The following is a 14,804-nucleotide window of genomic DNA, read 5'->3' on the forward strand; positions in this document are numbered from 1 at the left end:
ACACTATTCGATTATATTTTAAATCTCGATGAATTTAATAAAAAATAAAGAAATTGTATAATATTTAACTATGGACATTGTACATGATTGAGGGGCCGCGATAGCTACCCAGTCGTTTTCCGCATTTTCCGTCTGCTAGTAATTATTCTCTATATTTCATTCATAATTTTATTAAAATTATTTAAATATCGATAAATTAATTAGGTAGTAATTAATTTTATTATGGGCTAGACTAAGGGCTCGACAGTATAAGTCGCGGCACGTAAGTCTAGCGGTGACCTTCAATGTTTTACGGCAAGTTCGCCTTTATTTCGTTCAAATAGATCCCCTCCACTTCAATATGAGCGCTAAACTTAAGCGTCTTATTTACGGTCCATCTTGACGTACGTCCCGCCAAGGTCATACACGATGCACGACGCAAAACGACAGTGAATAGCGTTGACGTACGTCAATAATTATTATTATTATCTTGCTGGATGTGCACGACCAACTTTTCATCCAGCAAGCACCCCCACCACCGTGAACGTCGTGCAGATGGACAGTGAATAGCGCGGACGTACAGCAGATCAGTGTTGCCAACAGAAATTAATGTAAATACTTGGAAACGTGGCCTATTGATATGATTTTTTTGTGATAACTTAGTGAGTAGTGAGTACATGAGCAAGCAAGAAACAGTTATTTTATATTTTTATGTACACAGGAAATACCCAATTATCATTACTTTTGGATCAACCTAGTACACATGGACAGTTTATATTCAGAAGTTATTATTTTAAAAGAACTCCAAGGCGAATTGTTGAATAACACAGCAAAAGTCCACTGCAGAAAAATGGCAATTTATTTAAAAAAAATGTCTTGATGAATTTGTTTGTTTAAAAAAATGATTAGCTATATACTCTCTGTTCCCGCCACTTCAGCATTTACTGAAAGAGTCTTTTCGGTCATGAATGTGAAGTGGCGGGAAGAGAGAAACCGAGCTTCATTAAAAATTAATTAAAAATGAGCTCTTGAAATATATTTAAATTTAGATTTGGAATGTTTGGATTCATATAATTCATTTAAAAATAATGAAAAATTTTTAGGTACTGCTAAAAGAACAAAAAAATACATTTTTAAAAATATTTATTTACTCTTTATTTACCTCCTTTAAAATCAGATTTACTCTATTTCTTCAAATAAAAGTTGGCAACCCTAGCTATGCTTGATGCGCGCACGATCGTCAGTAGGATACATCCAGCACCGCGGCCTTGAGCCGACGTACGTCGGGGATTGACCGTGAATAAGACGCTTTACGTGCCGTGAGATCTACCTATGCGTACTTAGAGCATTAAAGTATGAGTAGAGCATGATCTCCACAGTACTAGAAATATTCGTCGCTACCTAAACTAAAATGCAAATGAAAGATTTATTTTGCGCAAATGTAAACACTAAATAAAAAGTTGATAATCTATGTATTTACTCGACTGCCAGATAAGTTAGATTATGGATATGTGAAGATGTGAATTAATGATTTTCTCTTATAAAATGAATAATGGAAATTATAGCGTTATTGAATGTGTAATTCTAACTTTCACATCTTCTCCCTAATGGCCTGAGATTAGAATATCAATATTATCCCCCACCCCCTTGTTAACACGCCCTAGATATTTAAACAACATTAGGACAAAGGAATCAACTTCAAAGAACACCGTTATTTGAACTTATACAAGAACTACGTTCTTGTATCAAAGATTAGACCTACTTATCAAATAAGGATATTGTCCATTAGTGACAATGAGCAAACTGATCTATACAGTAGTCGTTATTTGGGTTGCCAAACATGCGGGTCACTATCATCACTTTGTTCTTAATGTAAGTAGCTATTTACGTAATACTACGAGCACTTTTACAAACTTATAACCGACTAGCTTTCCGTCCGTGGCTTCGCTTGCGTTATCTGCCTTATTTTAAAATTAAGGAATAATATGCTAAATCCTTCCTCGAGAACCACGCTATTCATTGGTGTATACAGTATTAAAATTGGTGCAGTAGTTTTTGGCTATAACTTGAAAAGATAGACGAACAGATAGTGTGAATTGTAATATAAAATGTAAAACGCATTTTTTTTGTTATTTTAGTCTTCATCATTGTATTCCTGAGAAGATTTCTGTGCTAATTCTAGCCCGTGGAGGATCGAAAGGAATTCGTTTAAAGAACCTTCGTGAAGTTGGAGGGATTACCCTTTTGTCTCGCGCCATCTTTGCCGCGCAGAATGCGGGTCTTGAAGATATTACGGTATCCACCGATCATCCTTTGATAGCCTTGGAAGGTGTTAAAAGTATGTACATATTATGATGCAAATGTAAGTAGACTATGTTGGATTAACACCGAACTCGGGATACACAAAAAATGTAGCATTTAATAAGATTTAGTATTTTCTAAACGGTACGAACCAGAAATATCTTTACGACATTTATTTGTATTTTTTTTTTGTGTAAACGAAGTGTATTCTATATTTGTTTTTAGGACGAGTGCAAATTTTCAAGAGAAGTTATGTGACTGCAACAGATTGGGCTCCTTCTATATGGGGTGTGCAAGAATTTCTTGAATACAGGCCGGAAGTGGATATTTTAGTTCTATTGCAAGTGACTTCGCCATTCACTTACTCTAAACATATAAAACGATCCCTAGAGAAACTTGATAGTCCGAAGCCGTACGACTGCATTTTCTCAGTAACGAGGTACTTACAAATAAATGAACAAGTAGGATAAGATGTATAATTTTAAGTTAGAATAACGAAGTCCGGCATTAGGTACAGTCACACGACTGCAGTGTAATAAAATTTAATTATTTTCCTTTAGTTACGACAAATTACTTATAAACTCAAAGTTGTGGACCACACATTTTTTAAGCACTCTATTTTATTTACTTTCCGTCTATTGTAGGAGCTATAAACTTCGTTGGAATTTATGTGATCAAAAAGTTTATCCAGTAAATTTTCATCCTACGAGACGACCCCGACGTCAAGATTGGAATGGCGAGTTTATAGAAACCGGAGCATTTTATATTTCGAGAAAATCTATCGTGCTTCAAGGTTTCTTACAAAATAATAAGTTAGTATTTACCTTGTATTTACTAAGAAATCCTTATCTATATTCGATATCCTATTAAACAACACTTTTCTATTACTACCTACTCCTTGAATGAGTCCCGAGATGAGTCCTATTTTTTTATCATCAGTTTGAAAATACCACAGATAATATAGACGTTGCCATATTAATGTGCAATTGACGTTCACAGATGTTCACAGACGACAGCTGACCGCTGACGAGAACTGTCAATAAAACATCAAAAAAGTTTCGGAATAGTTTCGAACTTTGCAAAACAAGTTATTTTCTAAGTTTTTCTATGTAAACTTTCTTACTTATTAATGTTTGGACAAATCTGCTTCGTAAATTAAATCCTATATAAAATTACTACGTTACGTATTGTGTACGTGTTACAGTGAAATAAAAAATAAATTCTTAAAATTGCGCTGTGTATGTAAATTACAGTTGTACGATATGTGAAGTAACGCAATACGAGAGCTTAGAAATCGACACCGAGTACGATATTCATATGGCCAATGCTTATTTGTCGCATAAACATCATTAAAGGTTTGTATATACAATTAAACATTTAAAAAAATATATTTTAGTGTTATTAATAATAATTGAATGATCTTTAGAATCATTATTTTTTATATCAAATAGTTTTGTTAATACTTTTATTTTTACAGAATAATAAACAATGTCGAGAAGTGTAGAAGAAGTAACTTTTGAGGATTTAGAAGCAACAGATGTAATAAGCGTTGAACTGGTTCCTGAACGGAAGGGTTTAATTTTAAAACATTGTGAATATTATGTGAGTTCCCGCAGACATGGCACCACTGTGACAAGACGTTACAATGAGTTTGCTCAGCTGTATGACGTGCTTGCTGCTAAATATCCATACAGGTATGTCGTTACTCATTACATATGTGTTTATTGTATCAATATATTTATGCAAATTATTTTAAGTGCGAATAAATTTGACTTTAAATTTTTGATTCTTAATAAACATGAAATGAATTTATTGATAGTATGTAGTAATATGTGTATTGTAAATTACTGTGTAATTTTATACTCATTTAAAAATCTATTAAAGTAACTATATCATTTATTCTTTATTATAAACAACCATGATTAAATAAATAAATAAACCTGCTTAGCCCAAGTTTTTAAGAGAGCATCTGCATAAAATAAAAATAAAATAGCAAGTTTAAAATTATATATGAACTAGCTTCCGCCCACGACTTTGTACGTGCATCCTCGTTTTTCCCCGTTCCCGCAACAATTTTGGGAAATCCTTTCTTAGCGGATGCCTACGTCCTAACATCTACCCGCATGCCAAATTTCAGCCCGATATGTCCAGTGGTTTGGGCTGTGCGTTGATAGATCAGTCACCGTTGAGTTTTTTTTATATATATAGATAAAAATCTTACTAATATTGTAAATGCGAAAGTGTGTTTTGACTGCGATTTTATGAAATGGTTTTTGTGTCTGGAGATAGTTAAGCCTTTAAATAATATGCGGGTGAAGCCATGTGTCTAGTTTTGTATAAATATAATCATTATTTAAAATATTGTGGGTGGATACTGTTATATTGGTTATAACATTATAGGTAACTTTGATAAATCCTTATCAGGGTTTAAATGGCTTTAGTCACATCCTCTGTTCAATCGAGTTTATTTTTTTGTTTATAATTTTTGACAACAATTTATTCAGTAAATATTTTAATGGACCCTTTTTGAATGTGTTTTTTATTGTACTTGGGCACTGAATGTGACTTCAAATTAAAAATTAAAATGAATTAAAAAGAAAGATTCGTCGAATGTGAAAGTAACTCTGTCTGTATCTTCTTAATGCTTCAACCACTGAACGGATGTCCCATGTTCCCATGCCCCATTAAAGTCTGTTAAAATCAACCTTTTTTCTATGCTGAACAAAGACGTTGGAATTTCTTCACAATTTACCAAAATAACACATTAACAGGGCAATATGCGGTTTACCTCCCAAACGCGTGGTCGTTGGCGGTGGCAGCCCAGTATTCCTACAACGTCGTCGTGCGGCTTTACAACGTTGGCTAACGCTCGTCGCGCGTCACCCAGTTTTGGCACATGATGCTGATCTACGGACGTTCCTGTGCGAGTCCAATCCTAAATTGGATAAGCCGAAGCATGATGAGTTTGTGCTCGCTGGCACGCAGGAGGATAGCTCTGTGAGTTGATTGTTTTAATAGTAAATAGATAGATAGAGAGTAACTACATGAAAATTCATTTATAGAGGAAAATGTTATCAATGTAAATAAAAAGAGCGTGTGTGCCGAGCACACGTGTCAAAAGTGAAACTTCTTTGGCATGATTCAAAGATGCCAAAATCGTAGCTTTACACCATGGGGTGACGGTATAGCCATGACGCGAAATGGAAAATTTACTCTCAAAGCGCCTATAGAAGTTTCACTTAAAAAAAAAATATATTTTTCCAAATGCTTTTCTATAATATCAATGAGTTATCTTAACATAGTCTGAATTGAACTTTACTTAGTAATTCATTTATTTTAGAGGGATATGACAACGGATGAAATGGAAGCTACATTTGCGGGCGAACAAGAGCAACTCCGACTTGTACAACTCGGTTTGGGGAGACTTAGCAAGATATTTGAGAAAGGTGTGTACTATGAATAATGAAAATATATCAAAACTTTAACGAATTCGTATATGCCGTAGTTGTAGATACTAAATCAAAGCGTTTCTAAATAAATCAACTTGTGTGGATATATTATAGTTGAATGAGATGCGGCTATGTTTTTTTTAAATATTCTTTTTTTCACAATTAAGCCGAAAGTCGTTGCGAAGCAGAGCGGGCAGATATCCGCGAACTGGGCGCAGGCCTACACGCACTATCTGCACCGGCCGCTGCGGACTCGCCGCGGTGGGGCAGCATCCGAGAGGCTCTGAAGGCTGCTGCCCAGTAAGTTTGGTTTTTATAAATTTATAAAGAATAGAAAAAATTCGATCACGAAGCGGGACTCGAACCCGCAACCTTTCACGCCAATCCGGATTTTATTTTGGATTTTTAGTTTTTTTTTTCTGTTTATTTGTCTGCATAACAAATAAACGGCTTGCACGCAGAACGTGGTGGAGAGTGCGCCCTATGTCACTTGTACGTGTAACGTGGGCTACATAACCATTTTAATTCACAGTGTCGTATTGTCTCTTTAGTGTGTCGCCGTTGAGAATGATGCGTTAAAATCTTGTAAACTACTTATAAGTATCATTTTTTCAAAGTTCCTGTAGATTTTTTTAGCATTTTTTTCTCATTTTTCTAAAGATTGGCGCTCGACATGGGCGATACCCCCGAGCCTTCTGACGATGAGTCCATCCAGCGCCTCCTACTCGCACTAGACGCGCTATTAGCATACAGAGAGCTATGTTCGCGACTCACACGTGGCCTCCATGCTGAACGATCTGCGGCAGCTGCAAGTGCGCCGCATAGTGCCGCGTCTCACCTCTTGCGTGAACGGCATCGGTACGCGATGAAGTGCGCGGTTGAGGTAAGTTTAAAAAAATACATATAGTTACGAAAAATAAAATAAACAATTGTGTTTTGAAATTTTATTGTTGAAAAAAATAGAACATTTTTTTTAGTCGTGTCGATCGTTTACCTTGGTTTTTGTAATGAGTAAATTTTCAAAATGTGTTTTTTTTTCGGGATGCAATGACATCAAAAGCACTCAAAAGAAAGAAAAAAAATAATACATTTATTTGTACAGATACACATTAATACAAATGACACAAAAAAAATATATTTTATCTTCACGGTTCAAAATGGATAACATCACAATGTTAATTAAAGATGTGATTTTTTTTTCAATATACTAGGAGGCCAGAATAGCGCGAGTGTATGCTCTCTCAGCACTCGAGTCGCTCCCCGAGCTATTGCACGCGCACGGCACCGCGCACGCACGAATCGCTGCCTGCTGGGCCGACCTGCATACTGCGCTGCGGCATAACGCTAAACCCAACCATCGCTAGACAACCCTAAATATAAACGTGCATTGACAATATGCAACTAAATATTGACACGGTAATTATCGAAAAAAAAAAATTTCGTATCTTAATAATGCAACAAAATAAAATTTATAAACGACAATATAAATTAACAACACATTAAAAACATGCGAATCTTAAAAAATTAAATTCAAAAAGTACCAGGAGATCATAATAGTGCTAGAGTCGCTCCCCGAGCTGCTGCACGCGGACGGCACCGCGTATTTTCACGCGTATCGCGGCTTGCTAAGCTGTCTTGCACACAGGGCTGCGGCACAATGCTAAGCCCAACACTAACCATCGATAGACAATCCTTATCATAGACAAAAAGACAAGAAAAATATCTACCTATAACTTAAAAATAATTATATAAAAAAACTTGAGCGATGTCAAGGGACATCCGGATGGAACGAAGTGTTAAGTTAGAAAGAGACAGACAGAGAACCACGCGCACGTCGCACGGCTTACAACTCTAGCAAAAAGTGTCGTGACAACTTTTCGTAAGAATTTTTTCAGTCTAGCCCCCTTTCACAACGCGCGATAAGGAACTTCGTTCCAAAATACAAAAGACAGTGAAACCCACCCCACACACAATCAAATCTAACCTAGCTATGGAGATACACAGTAAAAATTCTAAAATTGTAAAAATATATACCAGTGTATTTCCTAAATGTATGAGACTTATAAAAAAGCTATTTTCAAATAAGTAATATATGTAAGTATATTTTAAGGCAACATAAATTGATATTCATGTATATTTTGGTGCTGGGAATTTAAAATAATTAAGGCATAATTCATATTATCTAAAGATAAACATTCCATTAATAATAATATAATAAGAGATATTACAATTTATATTTGTAACAATGTAAAGGTGCTCGAAACTCGAATAAAATTAGGTTTAAAGAAATGGTACCTAGTATTTATAGCTAAAAAATTTGATTAATTTTCTTATCAAACAAGACAAAACAGGTATTTTCTACAAAAAAAAAAGTTTCCCTAATACAAATACTTAAAAAAGAAATAAATAAAAACTTCTAAGGATCTATTTATTCCAGTCTTTCAAATAATTTTTGACGACTAAAAAAAAGGCTAGCTCAGAAATTCCGTTATTCGTTCATGCTATGTGACAGAAAAAAATATTTTTACAAATGTTTTGTTTACCCCATTACTGGTATTTTTATTATTTGCATCGAATACATTTTAAGAGAATCTAAATTTATTTACCAAAATGATATTACTGTGATATATTATGGCAATATTTAATCACTAGTTACGTTTTAATATAATTTATACATTGTGGTGACCATATTTTGTGTATGTATTAAGAATTTATGTCATAAATAAATATTTATCTTATTGAATACTTTCTTTTATTTCCTATCCGACATATGTACTTAATGGCGAAAATAAAAATGTATTATTGATTAGAATTTATTGAATTATTTTGTATTCAGTCAATCATTCCTACTTTTATTAATAAAAATAGCTTTTGTATTAGATATAAGTATAACTATGTGTGAAAAGAACTATGAGGGATTAAGGTTCATTATTTATTTTTTAAGAGTTCTTAGTTTCTACATAATAAGTTTAAGAAAATGATTCCAAGTATGGCATCCTAATATTTATAAAAGCATGTATTACGTCTATTCAGCGTAAGATGTGTACAATATAATTATTTTGGGATACAGCTATTAGATAATACATTAGAAAATATTTATAAATATTGTCGATTGTTTCCTTTCACATGATCTAATATGCATTCATCATTTTCTTAGAACTGATTCATTATGAATTAGTTCTTTCAGCAGTCTCGTTTTGGATCTAAATGGAGATGGACGTCTTTATCTTTCTAGTGGGCTTCTGTGCGGTGACTGCAGAATTTGTCGATGATACGAGTTACATCGAAACATTTATCAATCAAAGGGAGTCTACATTGAGTAGAAAATACCGGCCCATATATCACATTATTGCCCCAGATGGTTGGATAAGCAACCCTGCTGGTTTCACAATTTTCAAGCGACAGTATCATATATTTTATCAATATCATCCCTATAATGGAGCATGGGGTCGTATGAGTTGGGGGCACGCTATAAGTTCGGATCTAATAGAATGGGTGCATTATCCTGCAGCATTGATTCCGAAGGATTACTATGATAAACACGGCTGCCTGGCAGGAACAGCTCTTGTGCGAAAGAATTTTCTGACCCTTTTTTATACTGGTCATGTATCTGAGAAAGAAAGTATGCAGACGCAGAATGTTGCTCTCAGTGGCAACGGCTTAATCTTTCAGAAGTATCTATACAACCCTCTTGTCAGGGACTCGCCGAATGGTATGGGAGAAATACGAAACCCAAAGGTATGGAGATTTAGAAATGTATGGTATATGATTGTTGGCACCACCTCAAGACAATGGAATGGCCAGTTAGTACTCTACACATCTACTGATATGTTTAATTGGAAACATAATGGAACTCTTGTTGAATCTTTCGGAGATATGGGTTACATATGGGAGAATCCTGATTTATTTGAAATAGATGGATACCATGTTCTGATCTTATCTGTGCAAGGGATCGAAGCAGATGGATACAGGTTTAGAAATCTCTATCAAAACGGTTATGTAGTTTGTTTTTTTAATTACCAGCGGGCAAGGTTTGAAGATCTTGAAGTTTCTACAGCTACCTTCTACGAGTTGGACTATGGACATGACTTTTATGGTGCAAAAACTTTGCGCGCTCCAGACGATAGAATATTAATGGTGGCCTGGCTCGGTATGTGGGAGAGTAATTTTGTCGAGTCTACTGAGGGATGGGCGAGCATGTTGACTATTATTAGGGAAGTCAATATGAATAAAGATGGGCGTCTTTTGTTGTCACCGATACGAGAAATGGTTGAGCTTAGATCCGAAGTATTAGAAAATGCCTTTTACAGTCCTGGTGAGGTATTTGACGCAGAAGCGAGGTCGTTTGAGTTAATCGCTGACTCGCGTTCCGTTGATGCTGATGTTGGGATTATTTTTGAGTGGAAGAACGAGGGCCGCTTCACGATTGGATATTCGGCAGAACATGAATATATAACCGTGGATCGTGGCGGGGTAGATGGCGTACGTCGTGCGTATTGGTCTCCCAAAGATTTCGTACATTTGAGAATTTTCGTCGATGCTAGTTCTGTAGAAGTCTTCTGTGGAGATGGAGAGGTTGTGTTTTCTAGTCGAATATATCCTAAATCTATGAGTATTAGAATAGCGGGTGAGGCTCAACTCCATATAGTGCAATACAGGATTCGACGGAGCGTTGGTTTTGACGCAAAAGTTGCACAACGCTTTAAACAAGATCTTTTGCACAAGTATTAAGTTAAGTTGTTGTTAGGTACTTATACTAAATTGAAGTATTTATTATTAAATATAGGAAGATATTATTATTAATAATATCTGACGTGATTTAATGTGAAAATAATAAACTAATGTAAATAAGTAAGAACCTAGTCTAGTTGTTTTCTGTATATACCTAATATAAATTATTCTGTAGGTTTATTGTAAAGAATAGAGTATAAACAGGAGAATTAAATAAAAACACAATGTACGTAGTTACTCATGTATTAAATAAACTCTATTTAATTTTAGATATAGACGTAACTCATTTCTCTCTCAATACGTATTTCCCGCGTGGTTTTACACGTGCGACCTCTCAGATTTTTTTTTGTAATAACCATATAACGAAATCTACGAATAAACTAATTCGTAGTACAAACTACCTGAATAATTATTAGAACAGATAAAAAATTCATTAACTTGGGACGACACCTACCGTAGACACCTATCGTGCCATGACCGCCTCCCTCAGTGAGGCAGTCTTGGAAACCTGTGATAATAGTTCCTTTCCTTTCTAGTAGAAAATGAAAAGGAAAAATGAAAATGAAAAATATATTTATTTCATTCACACAATTTTCAAATGCAGAAAGTGGATGAGTCCTAGTAAGTTTACAAAAACCTGTGTCAGGAGGACCCGCTCTTCCTTAAGGTGATTGCAACGATCTGTTCCCAGCCAATATCCCGCTAGATGGCGCTGAATTCTACATTTCTAGTTTATTTGAGTTTTTGCGTAATTGCAATAGTCATCAAACCTAGGAATAGTCATGGCGGTTACTGAATATTATATTTTATTGAAATATGTTATATCATTGCCTGAAAATCCACCCAATTCGGTAAAATTATGCGTTTTAACATCTGTCATTGCATACAGGGTCGTTTACACACACAGACGTATACAAAAATGATAAAGATTTAACTCTAGATGGCGTGAATGTAAAGCGCGTCACACACGGTGAAGATACTACCTATAATATTTTATCTAATCTAGTAATATTTTATATTACAGTATCTTAAGGTATCCGGTATCAGCGTTCTGACCATCATTTTTCTTTTTTCGCTGTAGAACCGCCATCCTGTTACAAATGACCCACAAAGGAGAATGACCACGGGTGGTATCGGTAAAATTTTAGTTGTGCCACGTATTCGTTATATTGTTAATTCCTATTTGTATTTATAATGATCATATGTATCAATATTAAGTCTTAATTAAACCGGATAAATTGAAATAATAGTAAAAGTAAAAGTTTTTCTTTTGAAACATGTATGACTACGTATGGAATCGGTAAAATACTAGTTGTGTCACGTGTTCGTGATATTGTTGATTCCTATTTGTATTTATAATGATCATATTTATCACTATTAAGTTGTAATTATACCGAATAAATAGAAATAAAAGTAAAAGTTTTGTTTTGACACATACCTATATCTATCTCTCTTGCAAACGTCATATGTCATAGTTTCTATTTGAAATGTCAAATGAATGTGTTCGACGCATTGTTCGATGTTATTTTGAAATAATGTTTAAATTACGATTTACTTTTCACATTTGTCTTGTAAATTAAAATATTACCTATGTAATAAATGTAAAACTTAACGTTCATCGTTAGTTTAAACTCGATTAAGTAGTTTTTTGAAGTGTTGAATAAAACTATTGTTTTATTTTTATTGTCGCGAACTGCGGCTTATTTACATAAAAACTTTAATCATATCTAAAAGTACTAACATCAAGCTTTAAATTGAGCTATATTTCATCTTGACACAATAAGTTTGATTGCGATACCAAGTGCCATAGTCACTTGGGCAATCTCCTGTGGTTTTCATTTTTCTGTATGGGTAGACAAAACTTCAAAACGCCACCTGCTACGGTTTATATTATTATGAACGATTAGCTTTCCGCCCGCATTTTCAAAAAAAAACCCGTATAGTTCCCGTTCCCGTGGGGTTTCCGGGATAAAACCTATTCAATGTGTCCAAGTTACGTTCTATATGTGTGCTAAATTTCATTGTAATCGGTTCAGTAGTATTTGCGTGAAACACACACATACACATCCTCACAAACTTTCGCATTAGTAGGAAGTAGGATTGTTATAAAAATAAAAGTTATATTTGTTGGCGTAAACTATTTTATTGTAATTTTGGGAAATAAATAATGTCAAAATTGATTACCTACAATAAAACGCAGTTTTATTTTATTACCTACATTACACTATTGTTTTTTTTTTATCAAAACATGTATTTGAAGTAGCAAATATGATATTATGCTGATCCAAGCATTTTCACTCAAAACTAATATCACTAATGATTTGTAAAAGTAAATTACATATTTCAAAATACATTTCATAACCAACAAGTTAGAATAATTATTCATACAACAACAAATCAAAAACACTATTTACTATGGAAAAAAAACCAGGAAGGTGAAAAACATATTTACGATTTCGATGCACTCGACTTTTAGTAAAATAATAGGTAAAAATATTATTATGGTTTTGATCACAGACATATCTGTGGTTTTGATTTTAGCTACTAGTATCAGAAAGCTGCGTGTTCAATGCACGTCGGGGTCCCACAACTGTGGAGGAAGGAAGGTAGAATACCTCCATCGAATAAGTGAAGTTTCTCGACATACTCGATTTGCCGGCCGGCCTCAATGAAGATTGTCCGAAAGTTGTATATGTGCTCTGTAACGAAAAAATTTCGCTAGCGCGATTCAGAGTGAGGTGTCGTACAATATACCTAATGAAGTTTTTCATCTTTTTATTTTACTGCAAATACAAAATAAAAATTAAACAATGGTAATGTAAATTCTAAACAAACTACTACCAAAATACAATTAGAACAAAAATCATTTGACTTGTTTATTTCACCCAGAGGCCAGAGGCGGCTCGTGACAAAATTGTATAGGTGTTCACTTGAAATAAAACAACGAAAATACAATAGCGTTCGGGATGATTTATTACAAAAAAATGAGCACCACATTTTATAAATGTCTATAACACTAAAAATTACAAAGTACAGGCTATTTCAAAACGAATTCAATGACTAGGTATCAATAATTAGTAAATCACCGAATTTGCATTCGCGAGCGTAGGTATCCATAGTGTTTGTCACTGACGGTCACTGACCTCTATAACTTATAGTTATAGAGGTCAGTGGTGTTTGTTGTGTAAACATGTATGTATTTGAGTAGTTAGTAGCATATTATATTCTGAATTTCTGATCCATGCCTATTCACTCAAAACTAATAACACTAATGATTTGTAACAGTAAATTATTTCAATAGGTAGGTATTTGAACATTTCCCAACAAGACGTAAGAATAATTATTCGTAGGTATACAAGATACAATAACAAATCTAATACACTATTTATTATTTTATTATTTACTAGCGGTCCGCCCCGGCTTCGCCCGTGGTACATGTTTACGTTTTCTCTCCATAAGAAGTAATAGCTAGAGAGCTAGCGCAAAGCTACCTGTATGTATTTGACCAGACCTGGATTTTTGTGTGTTGATTCCCCTATACCTACTATACATGAGATGAGGAGTCACTAAGCCCAGAGTGGTGGACGGGGCGCGCGCTTAGGTAAGACAGGTGGAAATTTTTGGCGAACTTTGAAACCATTTGACCACGTCTGCCATTTTGATATTTGAAAATAGATTATTATTACTATCGGAAAATAACAATGGCAGACCATTATCACGCGGATAACATTCTGGCAGACACTTATGAAAGCGCTGAAAAAAATACAATTTTGAAAGTATTTGACCAGATCTGCCATTCATATATTTTATTTATTAGGGTCTTAAAAACTTATTTTCGAAACGGCAGACATTTTCATTGCGTACAGACTTCAGCAGACAACAAAACTTTACAGACTTCAGCAGTCAACAAGACTTAGCTTCTACATGGTCAGATGTATATATGTATTACGTTCCCTGACCTTACATCAATGATTTACTTTATTAATGTTTTTATGGTCATTTACATTTAATTTTGAAAACTATGAAATAAAATTTATAAATTTGATGATACAAAACTAAATATACATTTGTAAAGAATCTCAAATATAAAGTTGTGTTGCAAATAACAAATCATCATTTAAATATTTAGTTTATTTCTTTATTTAAGAAACAATTAACAATTACAAAACAACATAAAAAAACACGCATGCATTTATTGAAATGTTCATTCATCATCACTATCGTATGGCGTTGTGTGACTCGTCTTCATAATCCATTGAATCGGATTCTGTAAAAGTAAAACGTAAATTATATAATAAAAGAAATGAGTCATTATAAACTTACCTAGTAAGGCAATGCCTTTGA

The 14,804-nt window shown here is 34.2% G+C and overlaps 1 protein-coding gene across 1 annotated transcript; it reads left to right on the top strand.

The window, feature by feature from the left end:
• Nucleotides 1–3,294: 3,294 nt before the first annotated feature.
• LOC149486323 (sorting nexin-8-like) lies at nt 3,295–8,472 on the top strand. Its single transcript, XM_089697960.1, has 7 exons — nt 3,295–3,635; nt 3,758–3,974; nt 5,052–5,277; nt 5,621–5,726; nt 5,897–6,029; nt 6,390–6,612; nt 6,941–8,472. Exons 2-7 carry the CDS (start codon nt 3,769–3,771, stop codon nt 7,091–7,093), a joined length of 1,047 nt encoding a protein of 348 aa, XP_089554086.1. The 5' UTR covers nt 3,295–3,635; nt 3,758–3,768; the 3' UTR covers nt 7,094–8,472.
• The last annotated feature ends 6,332 nt before the right edge of the window (nt 8,473–14,804 follow it).

This window comes from Colias philodice, chromosome 8 (assembly GCF_061535455.1).
Source record: "Colias philodice isolate Cphi_HAF_F1 chromosome 8, ilColPhil1 Martin Lab GWU primary, whole genome shotgun sequence".
Classification (NCBI taxonomy): Eukaryota; Metazoa; Arthropoda; class Insecta; order Lepidoptera; family Pieridae; genus Colias; species Colias philodice.